The 15489-nt window shown below is 37.6% G+C and overlaps 2 protein-coding genes across 2 annotated transcripts; both read left to right on the top strand.

Moving 5' to 3' along the window:
• The first annotated feature begins 1418 nt into the window (after positions 1–1418).
• LOC128241079 (uracil-DNA glycosylase-like) lies at positions 1419–2159 on the top strand. Its single transcript, XM_052958063.1, has one exon. The coding sequence runs from the start codon at positions 1419–1421 to the stop codon at positions 2157–2159; it is 741 nt and encodes a 246-aa protein (XP_052814023.1).
• Positions 2160–3121: 962 nt separating this feature from the next.
• On the top strand, positions 3122–14728 carry LOC128240273 (uracil-DNA glycosylase-like). Its single transcript, XM_052956831.1, has 2 exons — positions 3122–3276; positions 12279–14728. The coding sequence occupies exons 1-2, from the start codon at positions 3126–3128 to the stop codon at positions 13244–13246; spliced, it is 1119 nt and encodes a 372-aa protein (XP_052812791.1). The 5' UTR covers positions 3122–3125; the 3' UTR covers positions 13247–14728.
• Positions 14729–15489: the final 761 nt, after the last annotated feature.

The raw sequence follows: 15489 nt of genomic DNA on the forward strand, positions 1-15489 counted from the left end.
TATGCAATTTATTCTCCATTTCCAATCCGATCTTCATCGACTTATACAGTAGTTAAATATCTATGAGAGGTCGGGGAAATCGACCAAACGAACCAAGCCAGTAGAGCACAAGACCTACTGGGTATATTGTTTCTGTTATCCACCCCATACCCCCCACCCCACCCCTCCCCCATTTCCGTTGAATTTTTAAGTTTTTTCCATAAGAGGTGTCCTTCTGTTCCATTTCTCGATTAGTTCAAGCCCGTCATAGTCTCCGTTGTTTATAAATCTTGGTCTACCCGATATTATATGGTGTTCGACAACTCCTCAAAGTTTCAATTATTTAATGACACAAGAAATTGTTGTCTTCGGAATATTAAATAAATTTAAATGTCGCCAACTGTTTTCCTGTTTCGGTGCATTAGTACGACTGCATCTTTTGACAAGGTGGTCAGTTCACGACCCTTTCTACCATGGTCCATTAATGGTCCAATATTATCACAGAACAGCGTCTTTAATTCTCAAATTCACACTAAAACAAACACTGAACAGTTAGTCTATATAGATTTATATGTTAAATAACGTTGTTGTTAAAAAACAACTTATAACAATTTATAATACATTCAAAACGATTAATAGCTGCAAAATATTACAAAATATCACAACCTTGTCGGGGCATATGGCACTGGGGAACATTTGTTGTAATTTAGGTACTTCTACGCAGACACCGCCTATATAGCTTTTATAAATATTGGTCTCGTCTTTCTAGTGTCGATGTAGAATATTAAATGCTTTCCGAGCAAAAAAAAAGTTTGGCCATTATAATTCGCAAGTGTTGATAAATTGACAACAATTTTTTAACTTAAACCATCGTAATTCTCCATGATAGATACTTACATTGTATGCATTGTTTACAAGAAAGTAAATTAATAATGCATTTCCAATTTTAGGGAACCCCCCTATACATATCTGTTGAATGCAGTCCTAGCAGACGTTCGTTTTACTAATGTCAAGCTAGCAGGTACTTTCTGGATGTACCATCTCGTCATTTAATGCGCTAACTTTTCGATATTTTACAAATGAAATTTCAAAATGACAAATGTATATGATTGCAGTCACAAATAAGAATTTAGCGCTGTTGTTTTCAGATACCGGTAGAAAAGCATGTACTTGGTAAAGTTAGCTCTGCATATCTGAGTTCAAAGTTAGTGGGGGTGTAGCAGTCATTTAACAATTGATACTATTCTAATCGATTTACGAACATTGACAAAACCTCATAAGTTTTACCTGTTCATATTACTCAGGCATATAAACCTTTATGTACAATTTAATTTCGTGATTATGTTGTTATTTTATCTACCTGAATAGATCTGAAAAGGAGAAGAGTTCGAACCTTTCTAGATGATAACTCAGTCGAAATAGGATGGCAAGACACCATTATGGGAAATGAGGCGATATGGACGGCCCTTGCCCACAGCATAAACAAGCTAGATCAATTGGACGATGTCATCCCAGAAAGAAATAAAGTCCTCGCTGCTTTTAAATACTGCCCAATGTCAAAGGTCAAGACTATACTCATCGGCCAAGATCCTATTCCTTATAGAAAATTTGCTACTGGCTTGGCTTTTTCATATCCCGAGGGTACCGTGCTGCCTCCGTGTGACCCAGAACGTCCTGAGTACAAACATCTCGCGGCTATGAGAAAACTTCACGATGTTCTAACGTCACCGACATCCCCAGCTGAGGAGGAAACGTCTGCCTGCCACATCACTTGGGCAAAGAAAGGCGTCCTGCTGTTGAATGCAGCACTGACCTACACAAATCCAGCTGACCAGGAGACTCATCAAACAATGTGGTATGAGTTTCTACAAAATTTGTTAGCCGAAGTACTCGGGGGTAACTTCCACGTACGAGGCCCACTGTTTGTCGTATGTTGGGGTACGGAGGCAAGTCAGCTGTATTCCAATCTGACGTCGAAAGTAAAGATATCTCCAGAAAAACAGCACCTGAATCATTTTATGACAGATTTAAAACCACCATCCCATGCCAGACACGTGTTTGACGAACAAGCCAAAGCTTTTTTTATGAAAATACACGAGAATTGGCTAAACCTGTTTTCTCTAGATAGAGTCGAAAAACTTGCTGAAATGAGGATGGCAGACGGAGGTAAGCTTAAATAGACACCCTTATTTGGTTTATTAATAATATTACTTGATTTAGGTTTACGTATTTAGTTCAAAATAACAACACACAATCTGTTATAATGAACCTTAACCCGTTCACTGCCGTACTCCGAATATCGTTATATGTATATTCAAACAACTTGTATTCGAATGAAACGCCGAGTAACACGGCGTCCCATTTGGATGCAAGTTGTTTGACACTTCAACAATGATATTACCAAAGGTCGAGGGAGTGTGAGAAAACAAAACCGAAAGTTAAACAAATATCGCGCATGTGCACGACTTGCCCGGAAGTGAACGGGTTAAGGCCCGCATGTTTTGAGAGCTCGAAAGGAATCACTTGTGGTGAGCTATACAGGTCTATTGTAGTCCTCTTTTTAGTCGTATCAACAAGGAAATAATCCGCTGGCAAAAGATACCATTATTTAAAAGACTGTAGAAAATGCATCATTTGAAATTTACGAAAAAATGTAGCATTTCCCACAAAGATTTTAATAACCGTCTTGAACAGAGGTTTCACTGAACAAATATCAGTATTAATATTTGATTTCTGATTAACAAACGTGTCTTTTAAGATTTTGACACAAGCTATATTTGCATTCGACTACCGCTGTACGATTTCTAAAACGATCTAACAGGTAGAATCTTGGTAACCGACGTGGCTATGGACAGGATCTGCATTGGTTATGGCCAGAGCCGGAAGTGTTTTGTTATCTAGCATTCTAAAGGTTTCGCATGATCGTACGTAACATTTTCAACTTGACAATTAGTATAGACGACCACCGTTTAAATATTCAAAACATTGGAAATTGTACAGCGGCACTTCTATGTTCTAATCTCGATCATTGGGATAAAAGTATTGGTACAACTTTGTCAATATACATATATGTCATGTTCATAAACGGCGTTAAAAACGTGTTTACCTGTCATAAAGTTGTATTGCATATATTTTTAGTAACTCCTATGGAAAGATTTTTGACCGGATACGGTGTAGACAAAGGATGGTATACGTGGATTTTGAGCAAAGAAGATTTGTGTAAAGAATTATCCAACTGCTTAGAGCCGCCTGAGGGACTCCGTGATTTCTTAATAGTATGGAAAAGCATATTCAAAGGTATGGATGATTTTCTGCATTGATAAGGAAACACTTTTTGATACTAGTCAGTCAATAAGTAACCAACCTACCATACTTCCAATTGTCATCGACATATTTTGTGTCTATGTAATTGTCCTCAAGTTCATTGCATTCCTCCCAGTAATGTTCTAGCGTCATCGATCAATAATGAAATTTACCACAACCCTTTCTCATCCTACCCCCTCCCCCCATTCGCTACTAGAACTTCTTCGTTAGACCGGAAATGGTGTCCGCATATATTTTATTTTTATATTGGAACCAATAATCGCTAGATGCCTTATCAACTTTTCATTGATAAATATGGGCGATTCTTTATTTATCATATACTATGTCGCTCTTAAGCCCCAACTGACTTTGCAAGTGTAGACCTTCGATTTACCTCGACATTTCTCACGGGTCAAACTTTTTATTTGGTTGCGTAGGCTTATATAATAAAACCATTTGTTGAAGAACAACTTAGTAGAATGTCCAAAACGTGTACTCTTTCAGCATGACAAAGAACAGTGGCCACACATTTACCAGCAGATGAAACTGCCTTGGTCTATCGAGTTTCTGGTTCATCTCATTGTCAGCTTCGATACCTTTCGGCTCATAGTGATTGAACCCGGTCTCACTAAGTCGCCAGCCGCATACAGACTTAAACCCATTCAAATGTGTTCTGCAAAACGTGGCTCAATCTGGCATTTGCGCTTCTCTCAGGGAGTCTGACTAAACGGGAGATAATCTTGTGCATACCTTACTAATCATATTTATTTAATCACGTTCGTGTGTTATGCCTTGTGTTTTTGCCACGTTTTCCAACCTAATGTCGTCATCGTTGGCATCTAGTGAGCGTCAAGGCCGACCCTTTTCTTTAAAACAAGTTCTACTGATTTTGACTTATCAATCAAAGAATTTGACGTAACAAAATGATGGTACAGATGACCCATATATATTTTCACATATAAAGAGTTTCACCCCTTGCTGGGCTCGAACCCACAGCAGTGAGAGACCGAGGAATTGAGAGCCGGAGACCATGCCCCCTGGCCACGGTGGTCCCTTTACTATTTACATCTAAATGTCATACTAAAGGTACAAATGTTTGCCAACTCTTACCAAAAATACGAAGATAAAGAATTGTATAAAGATTTATCATCCTGAACAGCGAGACCAAAGCACAGACTGACTAAGGGCAAATGCCAGAGCCAGGTCTTCAGTACGAGTTGTTAAATGCAACTGCAGCTTTTTTTCGTAGGCCAGGATCTCGTCCTATCTATAAAACTTGACGTGACTTTTTAACATTTTGACTTTATCCTTGTCACGTCAGGTGTTATCGGTTTGCTCTATATTTTTTAGCAAGTTCGCGACATGATTCTTTGTCGCTAGCTAGACGAGTTGTTTTATACCATAATTAATCCAACTATTTTCTGTTGCATATCAATATTTCCCTACTGCTGCCATATGATATGGTGGGTAGTTCTATTACTTTACGAAGTTCAAAAAGTTAGACGAAACAGTTAAGAATATTTATTTTATTTTTGTATACTGAAACTTTTAAGAAATGAGTACATGTTTGAGGTTTAACGTGTCGTTAATTTCAATAATAAAAACCTTTTGATTCAAATATATTTTGAAAGCTATAACAAGAGCTGCCACTGTACGTGACAAATGCCCTGCCCCCGCCCTCCCAACATGATCCGCACATGTAAACTCTACTATTTAAGTGTACCATTGACATTTGACCTAAAGACCCGAGAGTAGGATGTGACACACCTTCCCGTGGTCCTTTACAATTATGTGAAGTGTCTTTCAAATCCATTGAATAAATAAATAAGTAATGGCTGAGACATGAAACGACGCATTTTAGACATTGAAATTAAAGTGTGACCTTGACCTTTGACATGCGGACCCGAAAGTTCGACGTGACACACCTTATGGTGCTTTACAATTATGTGAAGTTCGTTCTGAGATCTCATGAATACACAGATGGACGTAAATGAGTTGGGAACAATTTCAGTGATGGGTATAAATGCCAGGTGGGTCACCCTTTTACATAATTTATATATTCACAACAGCAGATGTTAAGTGCTGTGTGGCGTCCGTAAAACGTCGCCCCGTACTTCATTCTCAGTGTTGATATACTTTCTGGCCCTTCAAGATCATGAATTTCAGCGCGTTTAGTTTTGAAGATTGAATACCGCTTAAGCCGGTGCTAGGGGGCGTGAGTAGTGTTGCATCGTTAATTACTACTCATGAACAGACTCAATAAAACCGAGTCTGCAATTTTCTCTACATGAGTTGTTTTTCTTGCTTTTGAAGGATCACCCTTTTACATAATTTAAGAGTGAAAGTATACCTTTTATAGCAGGTAGGACTATCAGAACGCTGTAAACTAGTTTGTTGAGTGCACGTCTTACTGTTTTTGCATGGTTATCTGGCTTTTATTAAATAAAGGATTTGCTACATACAACCGATGCGGGTCCATTTAGACGCGGGTCCATTTAAACTTTACATTCGGGAAAGTAACAAAATGAATAAAAATTCAGAATATTGAAATTAGATAAGAAGGTCTTGCAGAACACATACAAAACAAAACAGCCACCCAATCAATTGAAAGTTTGGACTAATGTAGGTGTTGAAGATGTCTAAATATAGAATCGCACAACCTGATCAGATAAAGCTATGAGAACTTTCGCTATTGAAAATCTTTTAAATGTTGTTTCATGGTTATAAAAGCATTTAAAACAATAAAGTTATTGGGACAATCAATGGTTTTGATACTGTTTCTCAATAGATTTAACCCACTTATGCCAATTGTAGAAGTTCAATTTAAGCTTCCAGATTAAATAGTTAAAAAAGTCACGGTCAAGGTGAAATAATCTTTCACATGTTCACAACAATCACCCACTCGGACTCCTGAATGTATCCGTACACTAAGTCTAGTACTTCCATTTTTAAAGTGTATGAGATGTACAGTAGGGATACGATTTTCTATAAAAAAAGGTTTTGTGAATCGTCATTTTGTGGTATTAAATGATCATACACTGAGTTTTTCTTATACCCCACCTTGAATATATGGGTTTATACTGGAGTCGCCCTGTGGTCAGTCGTTCGCACTGACGGTCGGTCGTTCGCATTTTTTTATTTCAGGATAAATTATTCGAAAACTACAAGATAAACTTGAAACCATTTTGTATATTCGATCAGTTCATTTCATTTTGCAGGATGTTTTTCATAAAACGTTGTCATTTAACAAAGCCCTCTCATCTGGGTCTACACACTTTGCAAAACATAAATAATGCTCGTTTTCCACATTTTAGGGGTTAATGTTGAGCTTCTAAATTGTTAGTTTTATAAGGCGTGCATGCAGCCCCCCAAGCATGCGGTTTAGAACTTGCCGTGTTTCCGGCTGTACCGTCGCAAAAACATCAAAGGCGCCGCACAGTCCTTAAATAAAACAAGAAATATCTTTAAAAAAGATATTCAGCGAATAAATTATTTTAATGTATATGCATTTGTGATATTTTCTCTTTAAGATACTAAGCATTCTGTTCATTTGCGCTTCTTACAGCATGTTGCCGCTTATTTTCAACTTGGTGTGTACTCTCCATTACTGGCCAGAATTGCCGTCAAAACGACTCAATATTTCCACAAACATTAATAAGTTGAAGTGTTACACTGATATGTGTTGGTCAATCTATGTCCAAACTTCAATTTTGAATCTAGGCGCTGTCAATCTAATGCTTTATTACGAGAATATCGGCCGATAAACATTGACCTAGATTGCGTAGAACCAGAATGCGTATCATGTAATTACATGCAGAAATGATGTCCAGTTCTCTTGTTAATAAGTTTGTAACCCAGTCAGGGTATTAGCCAATGAAAACATCGTTTTTGAAGTAATTTATTCATTGATTAATTTCTGGTACTTTGTCATTGGTGGAAAATAATTGCTGGTACTTTCTCATTGGTGCAAAATGTAAATCAAAAGTGATATTATACTCAGCATTCGCTGAGAAAAAAGCGCGCTAAAAGTACAATTTGTGACCTTTTTAAGTGACTAACAAAGGTCACATAGGCATAACGTAACCATCATTTCGTAAGAACGTCGGTACGTCCGTCCGTATGTCCCAGTTTTTTTGTTTTCTTTTTTTGTTGGGTTTTACGTCACTTCGACAGTAATGCAGTCATTGCGCGACGTCCGGCTAAATTTAAGTGGAGGAAGACCCCCAGAAACCCGCCTGAGTTTCACAGACGGACAACTGGGTAGAACCACTGACCTACCGCAAGCCAGCCGGAAGGCTTCCTCACATATAAAGTTCTCACCCCTTTCGAGGCTCGAACTCACAGCGGTGAGGGACCAAGGGATTTAAAGTCGGAGACTCTAACCTCTCGGCCACGGCGGATCCGTATGTTCAAGTGGTTCGCATACTCTAAAAGCGTTTTACTACATCCTTGAAACTTCATGGACATTTTATTCAGGGTATGAATGTGTGCACCTGTGTTTTTCAATCCGCCAAAAAATAATATTTACGGAGACATGAGCCTTGATTTTCTAAAAACATTTTTTAAAAAACAAACCAAAAAAAACAAACGGAAGCTGTGTGCTACTATACTATACGGACACATTTTCTAGTTATATGCAAGGAAGAAGCCTATAGATTTTGGGTCCGATTCGAAAAGAAATCAAGAGGCCCAAGAGGGCTTGTGCTCTACTGGCTTGTTTCGTTTGGTCAATTTCCCAGAGCTGTCATAGATATTTAACTACTGCATAAGTTTGGTGAAGATCGGATTTGAAATGGAGACTTAATTATTGTCATAAACAAGCCGTTTTAAAGCAATTTTGACAATTTCAAGGGAGATAATCCAATCATGCATGAGCGAATATGGCGGGTTTTCAAAATGAACAGAACACATGCATATCACTACTGTATAAGTTTGATGAAGATCAGATTTGAAATGGAGACTTAATGGCTTAAACAAGCTGTTTTATAGCAATTTCGACAATTTCAGGGGAGATAATCCAGTCGTTTATGAGCTAATCTAGATGGTTTACGAACGAAAGGAAGTGAACTCATATACATATCTAACTACTGTATAAGATTGGTGAAGATCAGAATAGAAATGATGAATTTAGAGCATAAACAGCTGTTTTGTAGTAATTGTGAATAATTTAAGGGACATAATCAAGTCATGCATGGGCGGATCTAGCTAGTTTTCGAAAGGAACCGAGCTCTTGTGAATATCTAAATACTGTATAAGTTTGGTTGAGTAACGATAAAAACTAAAGACTTTAGAGCATAAACAAACAATCATTTAAGGAGACGCCATTTAGACCAATTCAGGGGCCATAATTCAGTCATGCATGGGCGGATCTGGCTGGTTTTCGAAAGGAACCGAGCTATCATAAGACTTAAGAGCATAAACAAATAATTGTTTACGGACGCACGGACAACATACACCACGTGACGACATAAGCTCTCTGACCTTTGGCAATGCAATGATGCCCCTTTTTGAACTTGTGCTGATTGGGTTGGCTGTTTGTTTTGTATGTGGTATGCCCTGCAATACTTTATTATATATGTATATGATATTGTAAAAACGTCGTTTCCGATCGATAACTTCAAATCTGCTTTACATATGCCAACAAAGTTTCATAATTGGCTTTTTTTTATCATACAGTTAAGAACCCTATAAATATTAGGACGGTTTGATTATATTGTCTGCAGTTATGCGTCTTTACGGCGTTGTTTTATTGAAAACACGTCGTTTCCGGAGGAAAGCTTTAGTTCCGTTTGACGTATGCAACTAAATTTCATGCCTGTTTTTTTTTTTTTTAAATTATGCCCCTTTATTGACTGCATTCTGTAAAATAATGCAGTTTGTGGGAGACAACTTCACTTCTGCTTTACTTATTCCAACCGCGTTTCATATACTGACGAGAAAAAAGAATGCCTTCATGCGATCCATACATAAATCCACTGATTTGTCCAAAAAATATCTGACTTTCGTCCGAGAAAATATGATTTTTCCAATTGTTTTCCACTGTTGGCTATCTTTTACCCCTGCACCACGGAACCGGTTTTTAGCTCTACTGACCAAAGGCCAGGAAGCGTATGTCGTCATGTGGTGTCTGTTGTTCGTGCGTGCGTGCGTAAACTGTTTGTTTATGCTCTAAAGTATCAATCAAACTTATAAACAGACTCAATAAAACCGAGTCTGCAATTTTCTCTATATGAGTTAACTTTCTTGCTCTTAAAGGATCACCCTTTTACATAATTTATACAGTAGTTAGATACTAGATATCAATGAGAACTCGGTACCTTTCGAAAATCGGCCAGATCCGCCAATGCATGACTGGATTATGGCGCTTGAATTGGTCAAAATTGAACATCCTTAATCAATTGTTTGATTATACACTTTAGGCTTTAGATTTGATCGCAACTCAATCAAACGTGTACAGTAGTAAGATATCCCTAATAGCTCACTTCCTATTAAAAATCAGCCAGATCCGCTAACGCTTGACTGGATTATGTCCCTTAAATTCAATTCAATATCTTTATTTCTTCCGATTAAGGAGATTCATTGAAAGAAAGAGTACAATGTATAAAAGTGGAACAGTAGAACTAATGTAAACACAATAAATAAATGAAACACAGTTTAAACACAGATTAAACAAACATATGTTCATCCAAGCAGTTTGGGACCGAATTAAATTATTATTAACGCTTCGCCTGATACGAAATGTATCGTCTGCAAAATATATCGTCTGCTTTATTTTTAAATACCGTTTGATTTTCTTCAAACTTTGTGAACCTTTTGTGTTGTAGTCAAAAAGCTTATATCTCGATCAGACGCCGTCTGGTCTTGATTCAAGCTGTTTGAGTTATAGCAGGCAGAGTGTTAGTATTTATCGTTTTCCCCTTCATAAACCACTCCCGAAAGGCGAAATGAAGAGATTGACAATTAATAGGGAATACTGATAAGCTGTATCAAAGTAAGAAGAATATAATACAAATAAGAAAGAAATAAGGCTAGTTCAATACAGACACGTGCGTCTTACTCTTAATCATAAATGCGGGCCTTATAAAACTCGTGCATTATTCCAATCTAAACGTCGACATCAAATACATGCATGACTGACTAAGAAATTGATAGTATACGCTTAAATCATAAGCATCGAGGTGCTTTATGCATATAAAGACAAAGTTTTTCGCAAGAGTCATAAAAGTCGCTCTTTTCTGTTCAGAACAGCACGAACCATTTAGTACAAACTTGACGAAATCTACATTGCTAGCTAGCTCGATGGAACGTCTTATATCGTTGCCGCAGTATTACGCTACATTTAAAAAGTGATGTCGTTCATTATCTAGAGATTTACATGAGCTGATATGCCAAAGTGTGCAAGTGTTTATGCTCTTAATTCTCCATTTCTTTTCTGATCTTCACCAATCATATAGAGTAGTTAGGTATGCATATTAGTTCAGTTCCTTTCGAAAACCATCCAGATTCGTTTATACACGACTGGATTATCTCCCTTGAAATTGTCAAAATTGCTATAAAACAGCTTGTTTATGTCATTAAGTCTCCATTTCAAATCCGATCATCACCAAACGTATCACTAGTTAAATATCTATGACAGCTCTGGGAATTTGACCGAACGAACCAAGCCAGTAGAGCACAGGCCCTCTTGGGTCTATTGTTTATGTTACCCCCCCCCCCCCCCGCCCCCACCCCCTTAACGCACTATTCTTCCACAAACCGCCCCGTTTAAAGTAGCTTCATTCTACTCTCTAACAGTTTTTACTTACTTTTCTTTCCCTATTTTCGTTGCAAGTTATTTAAGAGGTGCCCTTCATGTCCCTTTTTACGTTTAGTTCAAGCCGGTCATAGTCTCTGTTGTTTATTAGTCCTGGTCTACCCGATATTATATGATGTTCGACACCTCCTTAAAGTTTCAATTATTTAATGACAGAAGAAATTGTTGTCCTTGGAATATTAAATAAAATTTAAATTTCGCCGACTGGTTTCCTGTCTCGGTGCATGTTTAAGACTGCATCTTTTGACACAGTGGTCAGTTCACGACCCTTTCTACCATGGTCCATAAATGCTCCAATATTATCACAGAACAGCGTCTTTAATCCTCAAATTCACACTAAAACAAACACTGAACATTCAGTCTATATAGTATTTTTATGTTAAAGGGGGTTCCCTATAACTTTGAAATTGTTGTTAAAAAACAACATATATCCATTTATAATACATTCAAAACTATTAATAACTGCAAACAATGACAAAATATCACAACCTTGTTGTAATTGTGCTTTTCTATTTTTAGGTACTTCTACGCAGACACCTATATAGCTTATATAAACGTTGGTCTCGTCTTTCTAGTGTCAATGTAGAATATTTAATGCTTTCCGAGCAAAAAATATGTTTGGACATTACAATTCGCAAGTGCTGATAAATTGACAACAACTTTTTAACTTAAATCATCGTATTTCTCCATGATAGGTACTTATCTAACATTGTATGCATTTTTTACAAGAAAGTAAATCAATACATGCATTTCCAATTTTAGGGAACCCCACTATACATCTCTGTTGAATGCAGTCCTAGCAGGCGTTCGTTTTACTAATGTCAAGCTAGCAGGTACTTTCTGGATGTACCACCTCGTCATTTAATGCGCTAACTTTTCGATATTTTACAAATGAAATTTCAAAATGACAAATGTACAAGATTGCAGTCACAAATAAGAATTTAGCGCTGTTGTTTTCAGATACCGGTAGAAAGGCATGCACTAGGTAAAGTTAGCTCTGCATATCCGAGTTCAAAGCTAGTGGGGTGTAGCAGTTATTTAACAATTGATACTATTCGAAACCATTTACGAACATTGACAAAACCTCATAAGATTTACCTGTTCATATTACTCAGGCATATTATAAATATTTATGTACAATTTGATTTTCGTGATTATGTTGTTATTTTATCTACCTGAATAGATCTGAAAAGGAGAAGAGTTCGAAGCTTTCTCGACGATAACTCAGTCGAAATAGGATGGCAAGCCACCATTATGGGAAATGAGGCGATATGGACGGCCCTTGCCCACAGCATAAACAAGCTAGATCAATTGGACGATGTCATCCCAGAAAGAAATAAAGTCCTCGCTGCTTTTAAATACTGCCGAAGGTCAAAGGTCAAGACTATAATCATCGGCCATGATCCTATTCCGTATAGAGAATTTGCTACTGGCTTGGCTTTTTCATATCCTGAGGGTACCGTGCTGCCTCCGTGTGACCCAGGACGTCATCGGTACAAACAACGCCACGCGGCTATGAGAAGACTTCACGATGTTCTGTCACCGACATCCCCAGCTGAGGAGGAAACGTCTGCCTGCCACATCACCTGGGCAAAGAAAGGCGTCCTGCTGTTGAATGCAGCACTGACCTACACAAATCCAGCTGACCAGCAGTTGAATATTCATCAAGAAATATGGCAAGAGTTTCTAACAAAATTGTTAGCCGAAGTACTCGGGGATACGTTTAATGTGCAAGGTCCCCTGTATGTCGTATGTTGGGGTACGTTTGCACGTGCGCTTTATGTCAATTTGACGGCAGATGGAGCAATAGCTCCAAACAAATATCTTTATTTAGGCCATCACCCGACTTTTGAAATGAAAGATTTAAAAAAAAGCGATTTTCATGGTCTTCATAAGCCACCCCCATACGACGCCGGACAATCGTTTAAAGACCAGGCAAAAGCTTTATTTAAGGAAATACATCAGAGTTATCCCGGACTGTTTTCTCTAGATAGAGTCGGGGCGGATGAAGATAGAGTCGAGACGGATGAAGATAGAGTCGGGGCGGATGAAGATAGAGTCGAGACGGATGAAGATAGAGTCGGGACGGATGAAGATAGAGTCGGGATGAATGAAGAAATGGTCGGGCAGTTTGCTCAAATGAGGATGTAAAATCGATTTTGTTAAACATTCTGTATAGAACAAAACTATGTTCGGTGATTCAGTTTTAAATCGAGCAGATCAAAGTGGATGATGTTGTATTTGTTCTAAGTGCAACAGTGCATAACATATTCATTTTGGGAGAGCGTTTTAACTGTGCTTTTATTAACCTTTAAACGAAATATGACAGCATATACTTAAAGTGCGTATTGTTCTTATATATTTAAACTTGGTGTCCTTAAAGACATTTAATAGTTACATGATGTACATATTCAAAAGTAAATAATTACATTCCGGATTGAAAACGCATACCGACGACTCATAATCATAGTTGTATATATATCAAGCATTAATACTATAAAAACCCGTATTCAAAAGTTAATGGAATTCTTGAAATCTTAAAACATATGTTAATCAAACAAATTTGAGTAAACTCACGTTTAAAACATTTGCGCTTCGATAAACATTGTTATATCCTATACAAGACCGTAACGCAGAAAAAACGTAATTGTATTAACATTTGCAAACAGCTCGGAGTTTGATCAGACGCCGGCGTCTGATCAAGCTCTCAGCTGTTTGAAACACAGAGTGTACTTATTCTATTTAAAAACAATATATTTTTGTAAAACATTATGCCCCTTGGCAGCCATGTTGTTAGTAATTCAGCCTGAAGTCACAATAACCTTGACCTGTGACCCACAAAATCAATAGGATGTATCTGCTGCTTATGACAAACCAAACTATCAAGTATGAGGTTCATGTGCTTAAGCATTCTCAAGTTATTGATCATTGATCAAAAGCTGATTTTCAGCGAACAACTGCATTGACCTTTGACCTTCTGACCTCAACGTCAATAGGGTTCATCTGCTTGTCATGACCAATCACCCTACCAAGTATGAGGTCCATTGGTCAAAGCGTTTTAAGATTATTGATTGGAAACCATTTTTCAGCTAAATGTCACAATGACCTTGACCTTTGACTCTCTGACTTCAAAATCAATAGGGTTCATCTACTGGGGATGACCAATAAGCCTACCAAATATGATGTCCCTGTGTCAAAAGGTTCTTTAGTTATTAATCGGAAACCATTTGGTCTACCGACCGACAGACCGACATGTGCAAAGCAATATACCCCACTTTTTTGCAAATGGGTATAATAATAGCAGACGACGGCATTTGCAGACGAAACAATTGCAGACCAAAATGTTCAGTCTTTCAAAGGATATTGAATGTTATTATATTATCTGTTATCATTCTCCTTTACTCCATAGACACGCCTTTTGACGCCACTTTAGTTGACAACGTTTGGAAGCATGAAGGAAATGAACCAATTACGCATAACGAGAAAAATGCCACATGTTAAACAATGCTCTTAAAACTATTTAAAATTATTTCTTTTCAAAATCATGATTTTCTTGCTATAAAGTTGTCATCCTTTCCCTCATATTCTTTCCTGTGGATGTATGTACAAATATATGGAATGAATGGTTAGCTATGTATCTAATTTAAGTAATCATGTATTTTGTTTACAATTAAATAATATATTTTAAATAAGTGACGGTTGTTTGTTTAATAACTGAATCAATATCTGATTCTGTCAGTGATTTTGAATGATGCGTCAACTATTCTTGTGCGATGACACTATTCGTTTGCCCAGTTTATACTGGTTTAGTATAAACTAAGGGAACTATTTGTGTCTGAGTATTTGTTTCCTGTATAACTCATGTGAATAGGTCTGTGTCGTTGCGGTAACTTATAGTGTAACGTGCACCGGGCCCTAAAACAAAGAATATCCATTCATAGAAAAGCATGCTCACCCATGAGTGGGTCAACCCGCCCTATATACCTGCCTCTTCCACGCAAAGAACTGGAAATGCTAATCTGCATATAGTATAACCTCCCCTTATAGCGGAACGTTAAACGTGTCTATGGGTTCCGCGCCACAACACTTACCTCTATCCCGAGACGTTAGGCACCTACGCAATATTTTCGGCAGTGTTTAACTTGGAGTACCAGAGACCAACGTATCTTCCGCCGGTGTTTCATAAAAATTTGACCCTGTTAAAAAATGACCCGGTGGATTATTTAAATGCGGCGTCTTATCTGGGAATGAGCTATTTTGCAATAAAAGATGTTCCAGAGTGTATTATCTCTGTGATTTATGTCGTTAAAATGTTTTATCATAAAGTATAGTCCCAATCGACAATTTTAAACTTCGCGCCAATAGGGTTAAACTACCAAGTAAATGATAGTCTA

The sequence above is a fragment of the Mya arenaria genome, chromosome 7 (assembly GCF_026914265.1).
Source record: "Mya arenaria isolate MELC-2E11 chromosome 7, ASM2691426v1".
In the NCBI taxonomy this organism is placed as follows: domain Eukaryota; kingdom Metazoa; phylum Mollusca; class Bivalvia; order Myida; family Myidae; genus Mya; species Mya arenaria.